Source organism: Plasmodium coatneyi, chromosome 11 (genome assembly GCF_001680005.1).
Source record: "Plasmodium coatneyi strain Hackeri chromosome 11, complete sequence".
In the NCBI taxonomy this organism is placed as follows: domain Eukaryota; phylum Apicomplexa; class Aconoidasida; order Haemosporida; family Plasmodiidae; genus Plasmodium; species Plasmodium coatneyi.
The window spans coordinates 1,547,967-1,567,355 of NC_033566.1; the positions used below are offsets into that span (position 1 = coordinate 1,547,967).

The 19,389-nt window shown below is 43.1% G+C and overlaps 6 protein-coding genes across 6 annotated transcripts; 1 reads left to right on the top strand and 5 right to left on the bottom strand.

Annotated features, from left to right (window-relative positions):
- Positions 1–170: 170 nt before the first annotated feature.
- Positions 171–3,965, bottom strand: PCOAH_00035140 (Uncharacterized protein; the record flags this gene model as incomplete). The annotated part of the gene is made up of 1 exon (XM_020060305.1): positions 171–3,965. One exon carries the CDS (start codon positions 3,963–3,965, stop codon positions 171–173), a length of 3,795 nt encoding a protein of 1,264 aa, XP_019915789.1.
- Positions 3,966–6,502: 2,537 nt separating this feature from the next.
- On the bottom strand, positions 6,503–10,225 carry PCOAH_00035150 (Uncharacterized protein; the record flags this gene model as incomplete). Its single annotated transcript, XM_020060306.1, has 1 exon — positions 6,503–10,225. One exon carries the CDS (start codon positions 10,223–10,225, stop codon positions 6,503–6,505), a length of 3,723 nt encoding a protein of 1,240 aa, XP_019915641.1.
- Positions 10,226–11,028: 803 nt separating this feature from the next.
- PCOAH_00035160 (Uncharacterized protein) lies at positions 11,029–11,631 on the top strand (the record flags this gene model as incomplete). The annotated part of the gene is made up of 1 exon (XM_020060307.1): positions 11,029–11,631. One exon carries the CDS (start codon positions 11,029–11,031, stop codon positions 11,629–11,631), a length of 603 nt encoding a protein of 200 aa, XP_019916025.1.
- Positions 11,632–12,088: 457 nt separating this feature from the next.
- Positions 12,089–14,356, bottom strand: PCOAH_00035170 (Uncharacterized protein; the record flags this gene model as incomplete). Its single annotated transcript, XM_020060308.1, has 4 exons — positions 12,089–12,145; positions 12,329–12,451; positions 12,667–12,696; positions 12,854–14,356. The coding sequence occupies 4 exons, from the start codon at positions 14,354–14,356 to the stop codon at positions 12,089–12,091; spliced, it is 1,713 nt and encodes a 570-aa protein (XP_019915877.1).
- Positions 14,357–15,608: 1,252 nt separating this feature from the next.
- PCOAH_00035180 (Uncharacterized protein) lies at positions 15,609–16,303 on the bottom strand (the record flags this gene model as incomplete). Its single annotated transcript, XM_020060309.1, has 2 exons — positions 15,609–15,860; positions 16,106–16,303. The coding sequence occupies 2 exons, from the start codon at positions 16,301–16,303 to the stop codon at positions 15,609–15,611; spliced, it is 450 nt and encodes a 149-aa protein (XP_019915572.1).
- A 617-nt stretch (positions 16,304–16,920) lies between these two features.
- Positions 16,921–18,283, bottom strand: PCOAH_00035190 (Pyridoxine kinase; the record flags this gene model as incomplete). Its single annotated transcript, XM_020060310.1, has 3 exons — positions 16,921–17,006; positions 17,107–17,152; positions 17,366–18,283. 3 exons carry the CDS (start codon positions 18,281–18,283, stop codon positions 16,921–16,923), a joined length of 1,050 nt encoding a protein of 349 aa, XP_019915952.1.
- Between the last annotated feature and the right edge of the window lie 1,106 nt (positions 18,284–19,389).

The window sequence follows — 19,389 nt, forward strand, 5'->3', positions numbered from 1 at the left end:
CATATAGATGGTACAGAAAAGAGGAAAAAAAAAAAATATACACATATATATATATATAAATTAATCTTCGTGGGAAAGGCTCGAACGATCCTAAACGAAAGGTTCCGTTTTGTCGAAAGTATGAGTGTGGAGCCTCGCTTGGCAAGTGCCGCTTCGCGAGAGCAGAGCCCCTACTGCCAAGACGTCTCATCTGGCTTTACTACAACATGTTGCTCCCTACACTCCGCCTTCTTCCCCTTATTGTGGGTTACAAAGTCGTTAAAGGTCTCAGGGCCAGGATCCATAAGATTCTTCTGACTTCGTATATACAGAAAAGCGGCACCTAGAAGGACGACGCCGATTAGAGCAAAGGAAGCTGAATATTTGTATATACTAGAATCCGCATGTTCCTCTTCCTCCTGAATGACATCGTAGTGTCCTGTTCCCCACTCATTGCTCGAATCCTTTTGTTGAAGGAGGTCATACTGCACTTGCTCATTCGGGTCATGTGCATGTGTTTCGTTTTTTGCACCACTTGATGTTTTGTCATTTTTCTCTTTTATTATGCCAGGGTTGTTATCCACTTTGACGTCTCCTCCATTTGGTTTGCTTCTTCCCACAATGGTTGCTTCGCTTTGTTTTGTTTTTTTATAATTCATGTTGGAGGGTGGAGGGACTACTCCGCTTTGATCGGATAGCTTATTAGACTCTTCAGAACGCTTCGTTCGTTTAGGACTGTTGGGGATAGGTTCAGATGAGTGGTTATCCTTCTTCTCTTCTGTATGTTCTTCCAGAGGGGTAATTGTACTTTTCCCTTCGTTACTTACTACGGGTGGATACTTCTGAGCATCGAAGCTAACTCCTGTCTTGTCGTCCACCACGGCTGCCGTTTTTTTGAAGCGCTGAATGATGTCGAACTTGGATTTGAATTTTCTCTGGGTGGGTGGTTTGCTTCCGTCTGGCGGGGCAGGTGAAGATACTACCCTTCCATCGTGACCTTCTCCCGTCTTATCATATTGACCCTTTTTCTCCTCATCAGGATTGGCAAGTAGGGGTTCTTCTCCCCCCCTGTTCTCTGCGCTTCCACCTGGACCGTTATCTTTCGCACCGTGATTTTCTTCATCTGGCGTTGTTTGTCCCTGTGCCTGATCGAGGGACCTCTTCCTCCTATTCAACTTTCTCTTTTCACTGGTAGGAAAGCCTCCTTCCTTCACCAGTATGTCAGCTATGGAGACGTCATCTAGAATGTTCTCTCCCGTTTGGGTAGTGGTGTCCCCCCCATCTGAATTGTTGTCCATGTCAACGCTGGACCCAGCGGCGGTATCCGCATCGACCGGATCATCCACGTCGGTACCATTTGCCCCCTTCGCGACGTTGTCCACGTTCATCTGTGCTGCATCTATGTAGAACCAACTGCAGGGCAGCGTATTCTCCACCCCCAGCTCATCTACGTCCTCCAAATATGAGCCGTAGCTAGACACACTCACAGAATCAAAGTCCAAGTCACTGAAAGGTGAAGTGCCAATATTTTTAAATATGTTTTCTAGCAGGACGTTAAAATCCTCCTCTATCTCTTTCTCCCTTTGGTGGTATGTTCCTTCCGATTCGTTCAAGCCTTTTACATCTTCTATGAACTGTTTTATCTTTTCCTTATCCTTTGGATCAATTTTTTTTAATCTGTATTGTTTTTTTTTTCTAAATAAAAATTTCAACAGTCGACAGATTAACTTTTTTGTTCCTCTACTTTTGTATGATGGGAGTACATCTATGTTGTACTGTGAGGAGTATTTCTTTAATGAGTTATGAGCGGGTTCTACATCTACCTCCTCCTCTTCTACATCATCTATTCGATCCAAGTTGGTAAATGATTTTAGAATGACTCTGTTTTTGTTCAAATGTTTTAGATTCCCTCCGTTAGTGGGATAGTAGGGGGATACTATGTTGATCGGCTTAGGTACGTGCAGATTCTGCGCCATTTTTTCGGTCTCGTTCGTGGGTTCGCCTGGCACTGTATGGAGTCCTTCTGGGGGTACTGACTCTACTACTACGTCGGGCACAACTCGCAGGTCTGCTTCCTGCCCGCTTTCGGACGTCGCGTCTGCATCTGCCTCTACTGCCGATTCTGTTTCCAACTCTGCTCCTCCATCTGCATCTGCGTCTGCCCGGGGGTGCACTTCCGCTTCCTCATCGGTTGTCCCTTTTTCTACCTTCTTCCCAGCCTTCTTTGCTGCCTCTTCTTCATCCAACTCGTCCACGTCATCGTCACTTTCGTCGTCCTGCCCTTCTGCCTTCGAGGCTCCCCTACGCCCGTGCGATGTGCTGGCCTCCCCGGTATCGTCCCCCCGCCTTAGGTTCTTTCTCCTTCGGCGCCTCCTTGCAACGATAGCCTGGTGAGCATTTTTGCAGATGTTCTTCTGTATGTCGGTGAGCTGCTCTCTAAATTCGGACACGTTGCTGTAGGAGTAGAAGAAGGGGGCGTCCACAATGGAGGAGTTAGTGATTTCATCCTGATTGGTTACATCTGCTGGACTGTCCACTTCTTCCGGGATCGGGTTCGCCCCACTGATCGCTTCGCAGTTGCCCTCCCTGGTGTTCTTCAAACAAATGGAATACACGTCAGCCTCATAGTTCATCTTAATATTTTGGACGATTTTCTCTGCCCCCCTGGCGGTCTTGTTGCTCACATCACCCGTGTTAAAAATGACGAGAATCTTGTGTGCATTAGGTCTTGCCTCATTGCTATTGAGCACATGATCGTGCATGTAATTTAACGCGCTAGTTAAATTACTGGATGGGCCACCAAAATTGAACCTCCAATATTCTAGGAAGAGGAGAAGTTCGTCTCTGTTTCGAGCTAAGTTGGAAGAGAAGCTAACCCAGTTGTACGTCTCCTTAGAGAAAGTAGTAATAGATATGTTTACCAGCTTTGAACTTAAATTCAAATGACTAATGAGATTCCTGACTGGCTTCAAAATATACTTGAGCCAAAAGTCTTGGGACATGTTAGAGGAGTCATCTATTAGAAGAGACAGGTCGACCTCTATATCGCAAACGTCCAGAGAGTGATCACAGCTTGTGTCGAAACATTCTTGGATGATGAGACTCCTCTGATCTGTGCAATTCTTTCCTGTCCTTTTATATTTTCCACCTAAAGTATTTTCTACATTTTCGAGGGTATTCCTCTTACTGTAGTGGTAACCCATGTTGCACGTCACGGAGCATTCAGACCACTCAGACCAATCACTGCACTTTGCATTCGTCGCAATATCATCGTAGAATTTTTCCAATGTATAAGTCAGAATCAGTTTATGGTAAAATGAATTTTTTAGAACACACCTTAACAACTCGTTTGTGTTAGGTCCAACCTTATGCAAGTAGTGACAATACGACTTTAGATTCACCTTCGTTATGACGTTTAGGGTAATATTTTTTCTATCCAATAGGTAGTGCACTAAGTTTAGTTCTGTGTCGTCTCTTGCTGGAATTCCTTCCGTATTAATAAACATGATGATCATTTTTGTGGAGGTGTCTTCAGCGTCGTAGAAGTGTTTCATCCCTACGTAGCTCAGGGCCTTCAGATGGTTGGAGCTCTGTTGCGATTGTTGAGATTGGGTTTGCATTACCGCTTTGCTGAACCTGTCCAGCGAACCACTTGTACGGCCCGTTGTTGATGCGTTACCCTTCGCACTTTTATTATCTGCGCGTGCCACTGTCTGCACACTCACACTGTCATACGTCACATATGTTAGGTTCACCTTGCGTCCCCCTTCCACCAGCAGGTTCCTTGCCAGCTCCGCTATATTCTCCAAAGCCTTGGAGCGATTCTTCTCTTTGTTCTCCTTAAAGCCCGCATCGAATAGTATGACTAAATCCAGGTCCCCCTTAGAGGTTACCTTCTCAATCAAACCATTGCCTTCAACTTGGGTGAGATGAAACAGAAAAAACGGGAGGATCCAGTTGAGGAGGACCCGAAAGATGCGTCTCATCGTGGGTCTTCCTGATTAATCCACCGTCTGCGTCGTCTTCGCAGGAAAAGAAAAAAAAAAAAAAATTAACAAATTAACAAATTAACACATTAACACATTAACCACATATCAAAATGGGCTAAACTGCTGCTTAAAGAGGAAAACTTAGTTCCGCAGATCGAAGAAATCGAACCCAGCTTTGTGATTGCAACGGGTTAGCGAAACGGAGTGTAGGCAGACAGAATGGCTTTCGCCTTCGAACAACGGGAAGCTGCACACCACACAAATCAACGCGGGCAGAACAGGACGAAAAGGTTAACAACCCAACGCTTTGACAAGGTTGCCAAGGGGCGAACAAAAAAAAAAGAACAAATAAAACAAAAAAAAAAGGAAATACTTTCTCCCCTTTTTTGGAAGCCAGATTGGAAATATTCTCCAATTTTCCACTGAGCTGTGGTGAGAGAAAAAAAACAAACTTCTAATTTGTCCAATGACGTGGAAGCAGAGGTGGACAGTTCGATGGAGAATCCCCCAGGGAATCAAAAACGCGCATGTAAATGAATAATCACGTGTGTATAGGAACATTCTCGCGTGGGGTCCACGAGTTGGCCAGGCGAAGGCATATGTACGAAAAATTCAAAGAAGACACTAAATTTTAGCAGCCCCCATTATACTCAACCGTTGTGTGTTAAAAATAACACGTCCTGAAGAAGGGATTGAGTGAACTCACACACAGCACATGCAGGTCCAAAGTGAAAAGGCCGCTCTTCACTTGTCCAAGCCATGTATTATAATTGTGTCTTTGGAGAGAGAACAAATGAGCAAGCAAAAATATAAAATGGGCATATCACCCAGCAGTGAATTAAAAGGTATACTTGCAGTTCTGCAGTTAACTGCCCAGGAATTTGCGCGTACGTGTATATAGGCACAAAAAAATTGTTGCAGTGTTTAGCAATCCTCCAAGCAAAGAGACAAGTGACAAAAATAGGAAAAAATTAAAAAACACTTCTCAGCGTAGCGTATATAAAAAGGAAGAACAAAAAAATAAAAAAAAAAAAATGGAAGTCTTCCTCCTCTTGTATGATACAAATGTAATGAGGAAGGGAAAAAAAAAAAAAAAAATTTTTTGGCTAGTAGTTGGCGAATTTTCAAGAAGTTGTAGATGGGGATAAAAAAAAAAAAATCAAGTGTCGTACACACAGCTATGCTATTCACACAGCTCTGTTTTAAGACACTTCAAGAAACGTTTGTTTGATTGTCTTTTCTATTTGAAAGGCGGTGTTGTCAAAAAAACAGTTGTCAATATGTATGTTGTGTGTTTACAGTGATGAGAATAAAAGGAGAGAAAAAAAAAAAAAAAAAAATTTCTCTGCGAAGGGGAAAGCGAATTGCACATGATATATCTCACATGACACATTTTGATGAAGTTTTTTTTTTTTTTTCTCCTTTGAAATCCTACGACTGTCTGAGGCTTCTCCCTCCCCTTTGCACATGCACTTAGGGAATTGCCAAAAAGGGTTGTGGTGAAGGAGCTTAAAAGAAAAGGCATTCAATCGACGGGAGAGGACATAACTGTTCGCAGGTTGCTGCATACATGCTGGCACAAGCCTGCACCACGGCAGTCCTCACTCTCCAACAGGGAGGGGGGGGAAGCCTATATGTGGTCGCAAATGTGTGGCCTCCAATGCGCATCATCAAATGTGCATGCGCGAGTGGACAAATTAGGACGCGGGAGAAGTACCATCCGTGAACACACCGTTATATACACATGTGCATATTTTTACACATGCACATGCAGGAAGACGTCTGTCACAGAAGCAGACTTTTGCGAGCCGCCAAATATAAGACACTTAAGAGCCATTGGTGGGAGGCAGTGTTGCCATAGGGTACATGAATCGTGAGGGACAAAACGATACCTTTGCGGAAAAATTAAACCAATGCGCGGAATTGCAGGAAAGCGACGGGTGGAGCCACTTTTATGGTGGGCTCTTATTCAGCCGGTTTACCAGCTAAGCGGTGAAATGTAGCAAAAAATGAAAAAATGAAAAAGCGTAACTCCACAGCTGGCCATTGTCCCGTTTTATAGTAGGTAAAACATACAAAAAGGTAACCCTTTAAGAAAAAATGACCCCTCCGTTTCGTTCTCCAGCTATTTCCCTCAAATGGGATGTCCAAAATGACCAGATTTGTTCGTTCAGCCAATTCCACCTGCGTGGGGCCTCCCGCGTGGAAACATTTTCACACAAAAAAAAAAAAAGCATAACAAAATTTTTACGCGCAATTTTTCCAGACAAGGGGCATCTGCACGTAGCTTAAAAAAATGGCGTATCGCCAATGGGGGGGAGAGTAGGCTCTACAAACGCTGCGGTTTTCCACTTTTAAAGGGGATGCCCAATTTGGCGTGCAAACCTCCCCACGGGGTATTATTTTACAAAAAAAGAAAAAAAAAACTGATGGGGGATAACAATGCGTGTATGCAGGTACGAAACAAATGTTGCGTTAATTCATATGAATGTATAGTAGGGAAGCAGACAAAAGGACTCCGTCCAGGGCAGAGTTCACCTCCTCCTCGAAACGACGAACGCGTCTTTAACGAGTTTATTCCCTTGGATGGAAAAATTACTCATCTGTTGGGAAAAAAAGTCCAAAATTTTGTCCCGTTTGTTCAGGCATTTCCCGTAAAATATGACCACGTCGGTAATATCCCAAAAGGAATTTTCACATACGGTTATTTTATTTTGCTTAAAAAATGATATCACCTTTTGACTTCGTAAAAAGGGGAGGGTAAGAAGGAACTTTAAGTTGATTAAGTCTGGAAACAATTTCCTATAATCGATGAAGAGCGTGACTTTACACTGGCTGCTAAATTCCCCAAATGGACGTATCCTCTGCACAAATTGCTCCTCATTTAAGTTAAAAATGATCATCTCACCTTGGTAGGTAATGAACATATCAGCAGGAGCGATTAAATTATTCTCTAACACATCCATTGGGGCATCACAACGATGGATGTAGTTGTTCAGAAGGGAGTTCACAAAAATGCCATACTTTGTTACCATTCTTTCGTTTGTGCAAAGTAATCTTTGGAACGTTTCGACGTCATTCATGAGGAGAAATGTCTTCGCACCGATTAGGAAATTTACCTTGCTCATTTTGTGTACCTTCAAGTAGGATTGCCATGCGAGGTAAAAATGCAGATATATGAATTCGTCCTGTAGGAATGGCTCAGCGGGGTTATTCTCAACCAAATTGGTGTTCCACGTCGATCCGTGCTTGTATAGATGCATCATCAACGAGTAAAAAATTAGTGTGTACTCCTTTTGACTTATGCGTGTGTATATTTTTTCTGCTAAAAATTGCTTAAAAATGGTACTACTTAAAAATTTGCTCAGACTCTCCTCGTGAAAGAATTTGCTGCTTTCCATTTTTTGTAAAATCTCCTCCATTACTCCTTCGCTCCCGTTGGAGGTACCACCCGTGTTCCCCCTGGAAATCGCTCCTCCTTCGTATTTCCTAATCAGGTGGTTAAATATGTGCAGCGGGTCACGATAGAAGAGGACGTGCTTCATGAGCTGTCTGGAGCATGTCACCCCGGTTGGCAGGCGCAAAGAACTGTCTACACAGAAACATGCGTTGCAGTAAATGTAGAGAATTTTTTGGCACATCTCCTGTTCCTCCTGATCAGTGCATTGGTTCTTCACGTTGGAATGATTTCCCCTTTTCAATTTATCCCTGCAGAAATTTTTCCGAAATGCTGCGCTGCCCATAATGTGTCGAAAGAGCTGAATAATCTCTTCGTGCAAATTGAAATAATTCAAAGTAACAAAGAGGAAAAAAATCTGCTTCAAATTTAGGACTAAAATGGGTCTCTTAAAAATGTCCAAGGGGGAGAAGTCTCCTTCCGTTTCGCTACGCGGGGGGAGTAGGCATTTCATCAGCTTCTTTATATGTGCCTTATCGTAGCAACTGGTTATTTGTTTGTAAATATTGTGCACTGCGTCGTACGCTGCGATGGTGCGTGCCAAGGGTGGATCTCCCCTGTTGGTCGTCGTCCTGTCGTAAGGCTCTCGTTGTGTCTTCCTTTGACTGCCCTCTCCATTCGTACCACCTTGGAGGATCTCCCCCCCGATGGCTTCCCTTACCCATGGCTGCAAATTCTTTAGCGTGTATTGACTTCCCAACAAGAGGTGTTTCCCCATCTGGTCATTGCTACTTTCCTTCAGTACTTCCAGAAGCATGAAGAAAAGACGCGGGTTAACTCTACACAACGGTAGGATGTGCTTGGCGCACATTTCCATCTCCTCTGTAACTTCTCTCCCCCCATGGTAGGACTTTTCCACTAAGTCAGTAAAATAATTCTCCAAAAATCGGGTCAACTCCTCGAACGTGTAGTTATACAACAGAATTGTCTCACCTGTGTGTTCACACTGGATTGATAGAATCGACTTATACAGGAGAATTATTTTTAGAAGGAGGCGTTCCCTTTGTGCAGGTAGGGCTGCTTCTTTTTTCAAAAATGTGGATTTTATTGCCCTCCCTTCTTCCGTCATTCTCTTCCCTAACGACTCCTTATTATCCCACGAGTTGGAAAAATGATTGGGGGAGTTTCTATTTACCAGGTTAACATGATCGAGGTTTAGCTCAAGTAGAAAGGTGTACTGAAGAAGGAGAAGAAGGGAGTACTGCTTGAGGGTGTCCCCCCCGTGGATGTCCCCCTGGAGGTAAGTCACCAGCTGACTGTTCAGGCGATTTCCCCCACAGGTTGCCAGGGAATGCGTTTTGTCCCTAAAAATATCATCGTCGTGTATGGTAACGCGGTTTACTAGGGGATGGTTTTCTCCCTCGTGTTCATCTCCCATCCTGTGGATTCCCCTCACGTAGAGCTTCCTCTTCGAGTAGTATGCCTTCATGAGTGTAGACACGGTGATGAGGAAGTAGTGCCATTTCTTATCGTGGGGGATGTTTTCCTTTTCTGAGTAGTACAGACAAAATTGCTTTAGGAACAGCTCGGGGAAGTAGTAATTCCTCTTTTCCGTAAGGGAGTCTAGCAAATTTGCGTAAATTAGGAAGGTCACCTCGGCGTGGGGTGCACCCCTCCTGCTGGATCCCCCCAGGAAGAACCTCTCCTTCATGTAAGTTTCCACATAGTTGCACGCGTTAACGGGGAGGAAGCTCCACTTGAATGTGTCCCCGCAATTGCTCCCCCCCGCTGGTGTGCGTAGAACCGCGTGGTAGGTCAAATGGGGGATCAAAAGGTACCTCTTCAGGAGACTCCTCTCCTCCAACGTGTTGACAAAATTAATGACAAATAAATTGTTTTCATTTTTCAGACTAAAAATGTATTTTTTGAAAAAGTGAAGCACAAATCTATGCTGCGCGTGTCGATGGAAAAAACACAAAATGGCTAGTCGATCCATAAAATCGTAAAAAGAAATGTTTCTTTTTATTTTTCTAAAAACTCTGTAAACATTTTTTTCGCTTTTTATGCTGACAAAAATGATGTTAAATTTTTTTTTCATTTTTAAGTAAGCATCGACAATTTTGTTGTGAGATGGCCAGGGGGAGGTGTTTGTTCGTTTTGGTCTTTCCTCCTCCGTCCTACATGGTTCAATGTTTACCTCGTTTTGCTTCTTCCTCTTTGCACATTTTTTTATGACCCTCGCATGGTCGGCAATAAATTTGTATGCGTTATCTTCAATGGTGTTAATCAGTTGGAGGTTTGTTTCACTTGTCTTTCCTTCAACACGGTTGGTGGTACGCTCACGTAGGTACCTCAAGGTCAGGTGAAATAAAACGTTTTCCTTAACTGGCAGATCATTTGCGCTGAACTTTTCGAGGACGTACCTTAAGTAGGCGTTAGACACATCTGGCAAGAACTGCATGCATAGGATGTTGTTCAATTTGGTGCAGTTGAAATGGCGTTGTGTCATTTCTTTCCTCAGGGAAAGGATCACTTTTTTCCGGTTGCTGCTGATCGGGGAGAGGAAGGCCATTCCCCCGTTGTCCTCCGTACGGTGTTCTCCATGCTCAGCAAAGTAGGTAGTCACTCCAACAGGAACACCCACTATGGGAGACTCCAATCTGCTTACAACAGCTGCACCGCAGGAACTGGTGACGTTGCTTTTCCAATTCTTAGAAACTTTCTTTTCGTACTTGCGGGGCGAACGCCTAATGAACAGACTTCCCTTGTGCAAGCAGTACTGTAGATGTTCCGTGGACAGGGCTGCACTCGTGGCCGCTCCGCATACGCCAAGTGTTGCGAAGAGGAGACAAACACGCATATCCGAGCTGGGGGTTGGCGTTCCAGCGGGGGCGCCTCTTTTGGGGGGAAGTTCCCCTCCAAAGTGCAGCACCTCAGTGTTCCGTTGTTATTTCCCCGTTGCTATTTGCCCTTCACTCTTCCCCCGTTCGTGAGGAAGCCCACTCGGTGGACGCACAACACGTTCGTGTCATGTAGAGTGTTAAGGAAAAAACTGCCTCATCGAGGAATGCATATATTTGTTTGGCCAATTAGTTCTTTTTCACCTTTCCTTTCAGTTTTCCTTTTTCGTGCCAGGGTATGTGTACATCTTCGTATCTTCCCCTTTGTCAATCCGTTGAGGCATGCAAAAAAAAAAAAAAAAAAAAAAAAAGGAAGCGTGAAGTGCCTAAGGTAACCATATATTATCGTCACCGCTATTTTGGCAGGGGGAAAATAAACAAATTTTTGTGAGTCCCTCTTTTGCATTTTTTCAGCATCTATTTTTTTTTTTTTTTTTTTTTTTTTCCAGATTGCTTTTCCAAAGTTTTGTGCCATTTGTGGGAAGAGAGGCAAAGGGGAACACAACATGGAACCACTGGAACGCGACACAGTCACCCATCAGGAGAAGCAACCTCTGCTGTGAAGTCAACCTGGTGACGTACTTCCCCCATCTACGGGTTATCCATTTGGCGAAAAACGTTCATAGCATTGCTAACATTTAGGAAAATGCGTGTTCCCTCCGTGGAGTTTCATTCGCATTTTTTTTCTCTCCCAATTTAAAAAAGGGGAAACCATAGCAACGCGCTACTACTACTACTACTACCACCCCTCCTGCTACTCACAATGGAGGACGCCTTTGCAGGGTCATGCGTGCAGAGCCTGTTCGAGCCCAAGGCGGACCTCTCCCTCTGTGTGAACAAGTCAATCAAGCTGTTCGTGAAGGAAGCCCCCATAGCGCCGGCCGATTCGGCAGACGGGGAAAACACAACTAACGCAATGAAAGAGCAAAGAGAAAGCCTGCTGAGCGAAAATCTGTCTCTCCTAAACGGATACGCCTACTTCAACCGAATAGGAAGCAACATAAATTTACTACACACAGAACTGCATGGAATTAGGAGGGACTTCCTTTTTCAAAACAAACAAACAAAAAAAAATATAAAAAAGCTCAAAATCGTGCGGAAGGAAAATAAAATATACCAGAGACTACTGCAAGAAATAAAAAAGGATCGAAGGAGGAAAGAGACTTATGAACTCTTATGCACAGAAATTCAAAAATTAGAAGAAGTAAATTACCTGAACAAAAAACAAGAGATGGAGAAGAGAGACATTGAAGACTTGCAGCAAAAAATGAAGGACATTGAAAACACCATTCGGGTGAATGATGAGAATATTCAACGGACCATTCGGCAGATTAGTGACATCGTCTCGGCGAATTTGGAGCCCTAAGGGGAGAAGAACCACCATGCGATTCGTAACAGTCGGCAGTGCGTCATCCGTGCCATGTCGTCTGTGTCATCCCTGCCATTTGTGCCATTTGTGCCATTTGTGCCATCCCCTGCTTCACTCCTTTTGGGTGATGAAAACGCACCCCCTCATCTCTTGGGGGCCTCCTCTGCCCACCTTTTTTAACCCCCCCAATTATGCACATGTGTGTTTGCCCCTGCGTGCTTTTCCACCTACTCGACTACACTCTTGTGGAGCTCCTTGTACAACTCCAGTTCTCGTTTTTTTTCGTCCAGCACGCTGCAAAGGGGGTGTATAACCAGGGGAGAAAAAAAATAAAATAAAATATACATATATATATATATGAAAAAAATCAAAACAACAGAAAATTTTTTTTTTAAGTCTATGAATTATAAAAGATTCCCCCCGCATAGACACGCCTTGAGGACGGTTACGCCACTTACATGGATGCGTAATTCTTGCTGTACATTTTTAGCTCCACCAGGAGGGCGCATGCCTGCACGAGGAGGGGAAAAATATAGTGTGGTTGAATTGCATGCTTTGCCTGCTGCACAGGTAGGACATTCACTAGCCACTATAGCTAGTCAGGATGACCCTCCCTGCGTTGTCTCTACCCAAGGAAGCGCAACGCATGACACGAAAATGGCAAAAGAAAAAAAAAAAAAAATTCGCTCTTCACCTGCTGCAGGGTTGCTAGTTTCTCCCTGAACACCTTTTCGTTATCCGTCTTGATTTTGCTAAACTCGTTTTCCTTCTCCTCCTTCTCCGCAATGACTTCTTTGAGCATTTCGTTCGCCTTGTCCTGGGGGATGGAGGGTCGTGGGAAATTATAGTTGGGGTGACCTGTTCACCTGGAAGGATCTCCCCCACGCACGTACACATATACATACATACACACTCCAGCATGATGTATATGCACGAAACGTCCTATGTAATCAACCCAGGGATGAGCTGCTAACTGCGCCAATGAACATTTTCAAGCGCTTCCACGCGAGCTGTGCAGAAAAGGTGCCTTACACTCTTCTCCTTGGCTTCGTTCAGCATTTTCTACAGAGGGGGAAGGAAAGGGGAGAATCGATGAATAGGGGTGGAGACGAACACACTTTGCCCATCGGTTGGACAAAGTGGAAGACGCCCCTAGGCAATTAAAGTGCGAATGAGCGGTTATGGGTCTGTTCACCCCGCCAGGTGCCATGTGACGCACCTCGTTCTGCGCTACGATCCGGCTGAACTTGTCCGACGAAGCCGTGACGAACTTATCCGTGTCATCGTTCAGCTTCTTCACGCGGGTCTCACTATTTTGGATGTCCTGCTTCAAGTGGTTGATCTCCTCCTCGAGCAGTTTAATTCTTTTCTCGTAATCTTCAATGAGGCGCAAAGAATTCTTCATCTCCTCCTGGTCCGCCTCAATGAAGGACTTGACGTCGCTCTTGGTGTCCTTCCAATTTAGGTTCAACATACTGTCCAGGGTAAACGAGTCGATGTTAATGCTCACGTGGTTTATTTTGTTCCATTCGGATGAGGAAATGTTTCTATACAAATTTAAACTTTGCAAAATTTCGGACAGTTTGTCATTTACACTTTTGGCTAGCTTTTTTAAGTCACTGTTTCTGTTATTTAATTTTTCGCTCAAAGTGGGGTGTTCATTGTTCAAGCTTTTTATTTCGTTTTTTATTTGTTCAATTTTTTCCTTGTTTTTTTCAATGTCCTCATTCATCTGTAGGAATTGTGCCTTGTTGAGTGTTTGTTTTTGTAAAACTTCCTTGACTTTGTTAATTTGCTCGACAATTTTTTCCGTCTTTACCTTCTCCTCCTGGTTAGCTTTCTTACACATTTCGATTTCCTTCTCCAGCTTCTTTGTTTCCTCCAAGCTGTTTGTGTAGAGGAGTTTTATTTTTTTATTTTCTTCACACAGGACTTTATTTCGTTTAATCAGTTCCTCATTTTCCTTCATGTGATTTTTTATTTCTTCAATTTTTTTTTTCTTCTCAACAATGTCTTCACTTTTGGCACTTACATCATTTTGTAACCTGGCAATCTCCTTATCCAATTTCGCATTCAGCACATCGTTGGCGTTTTTTTCTTCCTTGTTAATGTAGGACTTGTAACTTTGCAGGATGAAGTCCTCCATTTTTATTTCTCCATCTTCGTTAAAATCGTATGAACAGTTCATATCTTTCTCCTCATTTATGTCATTGAAACATTCAGCTTCGAAGATCAGAAGCTGACAAAGCCATGCCAGGGCAGACAAGTGCGTATTATACTGCAAACCAGTAGTCGGTGCGACTAAGGTGGATTTCGAAATGGTATATGGATACCCAATATCTTTGTAAAAGCTTAAAACCACTTCTCCATAGTTGTCCTTATTCACTTCAATTTGCGGGTCGACATGCTTAAAGATAAAATTCCATATATTTATCAAATCGGTCATGCTTGGATTTTTAAACAAATTGGGGGATATACTCCCGCTGTAATTTTTCCACCCCAAGTATCGTATCAGCGTTTTCACATTTTCCTTCTTATCAGTTTTGTCTACCTTCTTTACATACACGGACGCGCTGGACTTGTAAAATGACAGCGCATTCAGGGACGTCCTCGACTTTGATTTCTTGTCCCCCGAAATGTATACGCTGTTGTTCAGGTTGCTGTTGTTGTTGAACACGGACAGCGTGGAGTTAAATTTGTTATACACTGAGTGGTTATTCATTTTGTCAAGTGGGTGGAAAAGCGGTTTTCTCCTTTTTGGAATTCGTTCGGGCTAACTGGGCAGTCGCGGGGATCCACACTGAAGTCAACACGCGCAAATGGAGTATCCCCGTGGATACTTGCATGTGCACATTGGGCAGTGGAAAATATGCCTTTTGGTTCGATGTGCAAAATGGCATGTGGCCAGTTAAAAAGAAAAGAAATAAAAATTAATAAAAATTAAATAAAAATGAATAAAAGTGAAATGAGAATGAAATAAGAATGAATAAATGTGTTAAAAATTGCCTGCACGGACAGGTGAATAGGTGAAAAAATGCCTGAACGGTCAGGCGAATTGGCAAAAAAAAACGCCGAGCGGGAAGAATATAAAATGGCGATTTTTCCTCCGCTAAAACTCCGAATATGTGGAAAATATTTTTTTTGAAATTGTTCCATGCTCAGGGAAAATGCATAAAAAAAAAAAAAAAAGGTAAAACTATAATAGGCATAACATTGGTGAGCATCTGGAATGGTAAACATTTCTTGACGAGCGCTTTTTGAAGAGGAAGATTATTTCCCGATATGTGTCCCATTTAAGCTAAACCGTAGAACATATGTATGTCACATTTTTTACGCAGACGCGAATGTGGCGATCGGGGTGCATAGAGCGAACGCCTGACGCGCGGAAAGTGAACTGCCCATTTGGTACATTTGTCTTTTTCGCGCATGGAAGGGGAAAGCATTTTTCGCTATACATCCAGGAAATTGCCTCAACGGGAATGCAAAGGGGGGACAGAGAAATAAAAAACATACACCGGTCAAACTTCTAACAATTTTTGAATTAATTTGTAACTAAAAAAGTTAAAATGGTGCCCCCGTGGGGGGGATAACAAAATCAGGAATGAATAATGGACAAACAAAAAAAAAAAAATTGAAACCGAGCTTAATGCATAAACATGTGCCCGTAAAACTAAGCGAGAACGTTATTAAGGTTCGGACGTGGAAACCTTTTCAACAAATAGCCCGCACAATTCGCGGATTTTTTTAAAAAAAGGGGTTACACTTTTACGTGTATTTTGTTCGTTTTAGTCGCAAGTTCGACCTTTTGGGGGGTTAAAGCATGGCCATACGTTACATACCGAAGGGGAATCACCATCATTAAGAGGGGTCCCAAAAAAATGATGCCTACCTCGAACGGTGGGTACTCTCAACAAATAATCCATCTTGCGTAAGCACGTCCCGTTTTAATCTACAACAATTGTATAATTGCCCCCTCAGGTTTGTTCATACATTTGGCCATTCCTCTGTGCCTTGAGTTTTCGAATTTCTTCCAGTTCACTTTCCATTTTCTTCTTGGATTCGAAATTGACTAAGCACTTGGGATCGTTGCGTCCCCCTTTCTTCAGCTCTTCATATTTTTTCACCTTATTTATTTGCTTCTTCACCGAGGTGTCTTTCCTGTCTTGTCTGTTGCGCTTTTCCACGCCGTCATTTTTGGCATTGTACAGTTTGTCTTCATAACTCAGCTGTAGAGTGGAAGGAAAAAAGAGAAAGAGAAACGATGTTAGGTGTGGTAACTTGCGGGGAGAATGAACAAGAGAAATGTGTACGCAATGGGGATGCACAACGAGGGACTACCCATGTGTGTTGTTTTTTTTCAACTTATGTAGAAAATTTTTTTAGGGGAGATTGCCCATGTTCGCGTTGGGGTGAAGTACGCATGCTGGGCGGATGACCACGTTTCCATCTTCGCCCCCCTTTTGCACGTTACCTTTTTCCTCCCTAATTCATTCTTTTTGCTTTCCTTTACATTTTGGAGGTACGAGTTAACAATTCCGTTTAGCTGATCGATGCTGTTTTCGCTTTTCTTATTATTTTTACTTTCGTTGAATAACTTGTCCTTGCCTAGTTCAATGACTTTTTCTTTTTTCCCGAATAACGTACTTTCAGTTAGCCAGCCATAGGACATTTTTTTTTTTTTTTTTTCTGGTCAGGCAATTTTCCACACGAATAGCCAAAAAGAGGAGGGGGCCTAGGGGGGCACAACTCCCATAAATGTGCTTTGGCAAAATCGTGTAAATGTTTCACGGGTAGTGGAACAAACTGTACTTTTGATGTACCATGAGATGAAAAGAAAATTGCGCATGCGCGTAGTTCCTTAAATATCTATATATGTATATACAAATGCGTGTTTTAAGTGGGAAGAAAAAAAGCATGATTTATCTTCATGGGAAGATGACTCACTTTTTTACGGCAAATATTTTTTTTTTTTTTTCCCACATTGTCGAAATGATTTACCTTAACAAGTCATAAAAAAAAAAAAAAATAGCTAAAATGGGGAAAAAAAAAATATATATATATGAATACAAATTTAAATCGAAGGACACGTTTGCCAATTTGTTCCAATGTACATATAACGAATTGACCACGTTGGGTAATGGAAGATAACTTTGTCACACAAATTCGAACGAATGAATACGTTTTCCTACTATAAAATGAACATGTTATTTTTTTCAACATGCTGTTACACAAAAAAAAAAAGGAAAAAAAAAATAGGAGGGAATCAAAGGCATGTTGGATCCATATTTAGGGTGTGGGATGGGCTGCACAAACGGGCTCCGCTTTAATGAAGTTGCCACAGAATCCGTCGCTGGCGATTATATCTTGGTTCTCTAAAAGGGTGGCGGAAAGGAGGGGGCGTGTGTTACAATGGTGGGAGCGCATATAACGGTAGGCACGATCGCGCAATCTCTTGCGGTGCAGAACATGTACCTATTATGTTCAGTTCCCCCGAGGTTAGGCTGTTCTTTATCACATTCTGAAAGGGAGAAAGAAAAAAATGGGGGGAAATATGTACCCATGAAGGAGTGATGAACAAAATAATATGTATATAAATGCGCGAAGGTAACTTAGGGCGCGCAACAGCGCTTGTCTGTTTATGCAAGGGGGGAGGAAAACGGGACAGGGTTCCCATTCCCCGGTTGATTTCCTTCCCGGGTTGATTTTTCCTCGCACGATGTGTTTTCCTTACATGTACAATGTTCAAAACCTTCGAAACAATCAGCAGGACATTTCCACGGTGCCTAATGACGAAGGAGAGCAGCAGGGCTGCAAACAAATCGCCAGAGCCACACGCGTTAAAATCGAACCTAATTATTTTATATTTAAAGGCGACTAGCTCTCCCTGACTGTTTAGGTAGCCAACATATGAATACAGGTGGTCCTTATCGGACAGGTACTGAACAGAAGTTACGATGATTAATTTGACTCCTCTGTTTAGTAGAAAACGAATACATGTGGTTACGTCGTTCTCATTTTTTATTTTCCAGTCACATAGTAACTCTAACTCGAACTGGTTCGGGGTCATGATATCTACAAAGGGAATGCACTTTTTGTAGGCAAGGATGACATCCTTATCGACGTACAGCTTGCCGTTGTCTCCCATTACTGGATCGCAAATCCAGAGGAAGTCTACGCTGAGTAGTTTTTCCAAGGAGGAATCATCTGCACAGGAGTTACCGTTATGCCATTTAGCAGCATCGCCGTTCATTTTTTCTTCTATTTCCAGGGTTGCATCCAAATGACCATTCAACTGCGTGTTCCTCTTTTCATTGTGCTGATTTTTCAGGTCCCAGATGTGGCTCATCACCGCTTCCACGCACTCCTTCGTTTTTATATAGCCGGTGAGGAAGTACACGCCACTTCCGTTGTTACCACTTCTTGTGGCGACTAGATCCCCCTTCAGTGCGTCCAAAATGGTTTGCATTTCTTCTTGCTTCATTTCAACCCCCACGTGCTTATACTTGGAGTAGTATTGAACCGTGTTGAAAATTTTTGGGGCGTGCCCCCTCCTCCGCAACACGAAGGAAGCGATGTTGTTTCCGCAGAACCCATCAAGAACATGGGACTGAATGGAGATGATGTGTTCCCTATTCGCGCTGGGGTTCATGGTGTGCAAGGGGTCGAAAGGAGAGTGGTGGGCAAATTCCCCTCTTGTGTGGTGTTCTGCGGAGTGTTCTATAAGGTACTCCTACGAGCGAAGTGCCTACCCATTGGGTGGACCTGCAAATGAAGTGAAGGTGTAACGAATTTCCACAAAGGTGGCACAAACATGGCACACAGAAGGATAAAAGATGCAAAATATGATGTGAAAAAATGCCGCAAAAATGATGTCAAAATGGTAGAACAAAATAAGCGCTATCGCGATGGGAAGCACGCTGTGGTGCGAGTTGCATTTAGTTGCATTTTGCCGCAATTCTCTCAAATGCTATTTTTTCTCATTTGGAGCGGTGCAAGATGAACCCCAGGAACAGGTAGAACCTTCACGCGCCCTCTAAGAAATGGCGGCATAATTTGTTTTCCTTCCTATGCATGCAAACACAGTCACATCACACGTTTGATCTGCTTTTGCGTCAAGAACGCCGCGGGTGCAAAAAAAAAAAAAAAAAAAAAAAAAAAAAAAAAAAATGTGTAGAGGTTGCTAATTCGCATAAACGTGGAACATCCTGAAGGGAGGAAACTCGCACATACGTGCTCACAAACGTAAATGATGCTTCTCCATTTTGGCTGCTAAAACTACGCGCAGAGGTAGCCGCATCTTCCAACAGTGCAACGGGAAAGAGGAACTAAAAATGAAAATGATAATCCTTCCATGGTAGGTACACGCAAAAGTCGCGCGCATTTCTACCTGTAGAAAAAAAAAAAAAAAAAGGGGGGGTCGTCTTAAAAGGATTCCTTTACGGCATTACACAAGTACGTAAAAGCGTGGCACGTACGTTGTTCCTCTCTTTGGAAAATAAATTAAAATAATTAGCGGTATGTGTTCCCCGAAGCGGAACCTTTAGCCGCCTAACCGAGCACATCGCACTAATGGAAGGTAAAATTACATACCCAGGTGCACACAAATGAGGAGAAAAAAAAAAAAAAAAAAAAAAAAAAAAGGCAGGGCCCCCAACTTCGATCTGCTCTCCTATGATTTGAAGAAGGTTCCTTGTGCGGAATTTTTTTTTTTTTTTTTTGGCTTCCAGGGAGAGCAGCCCTCTCCTGCGTCTTTTG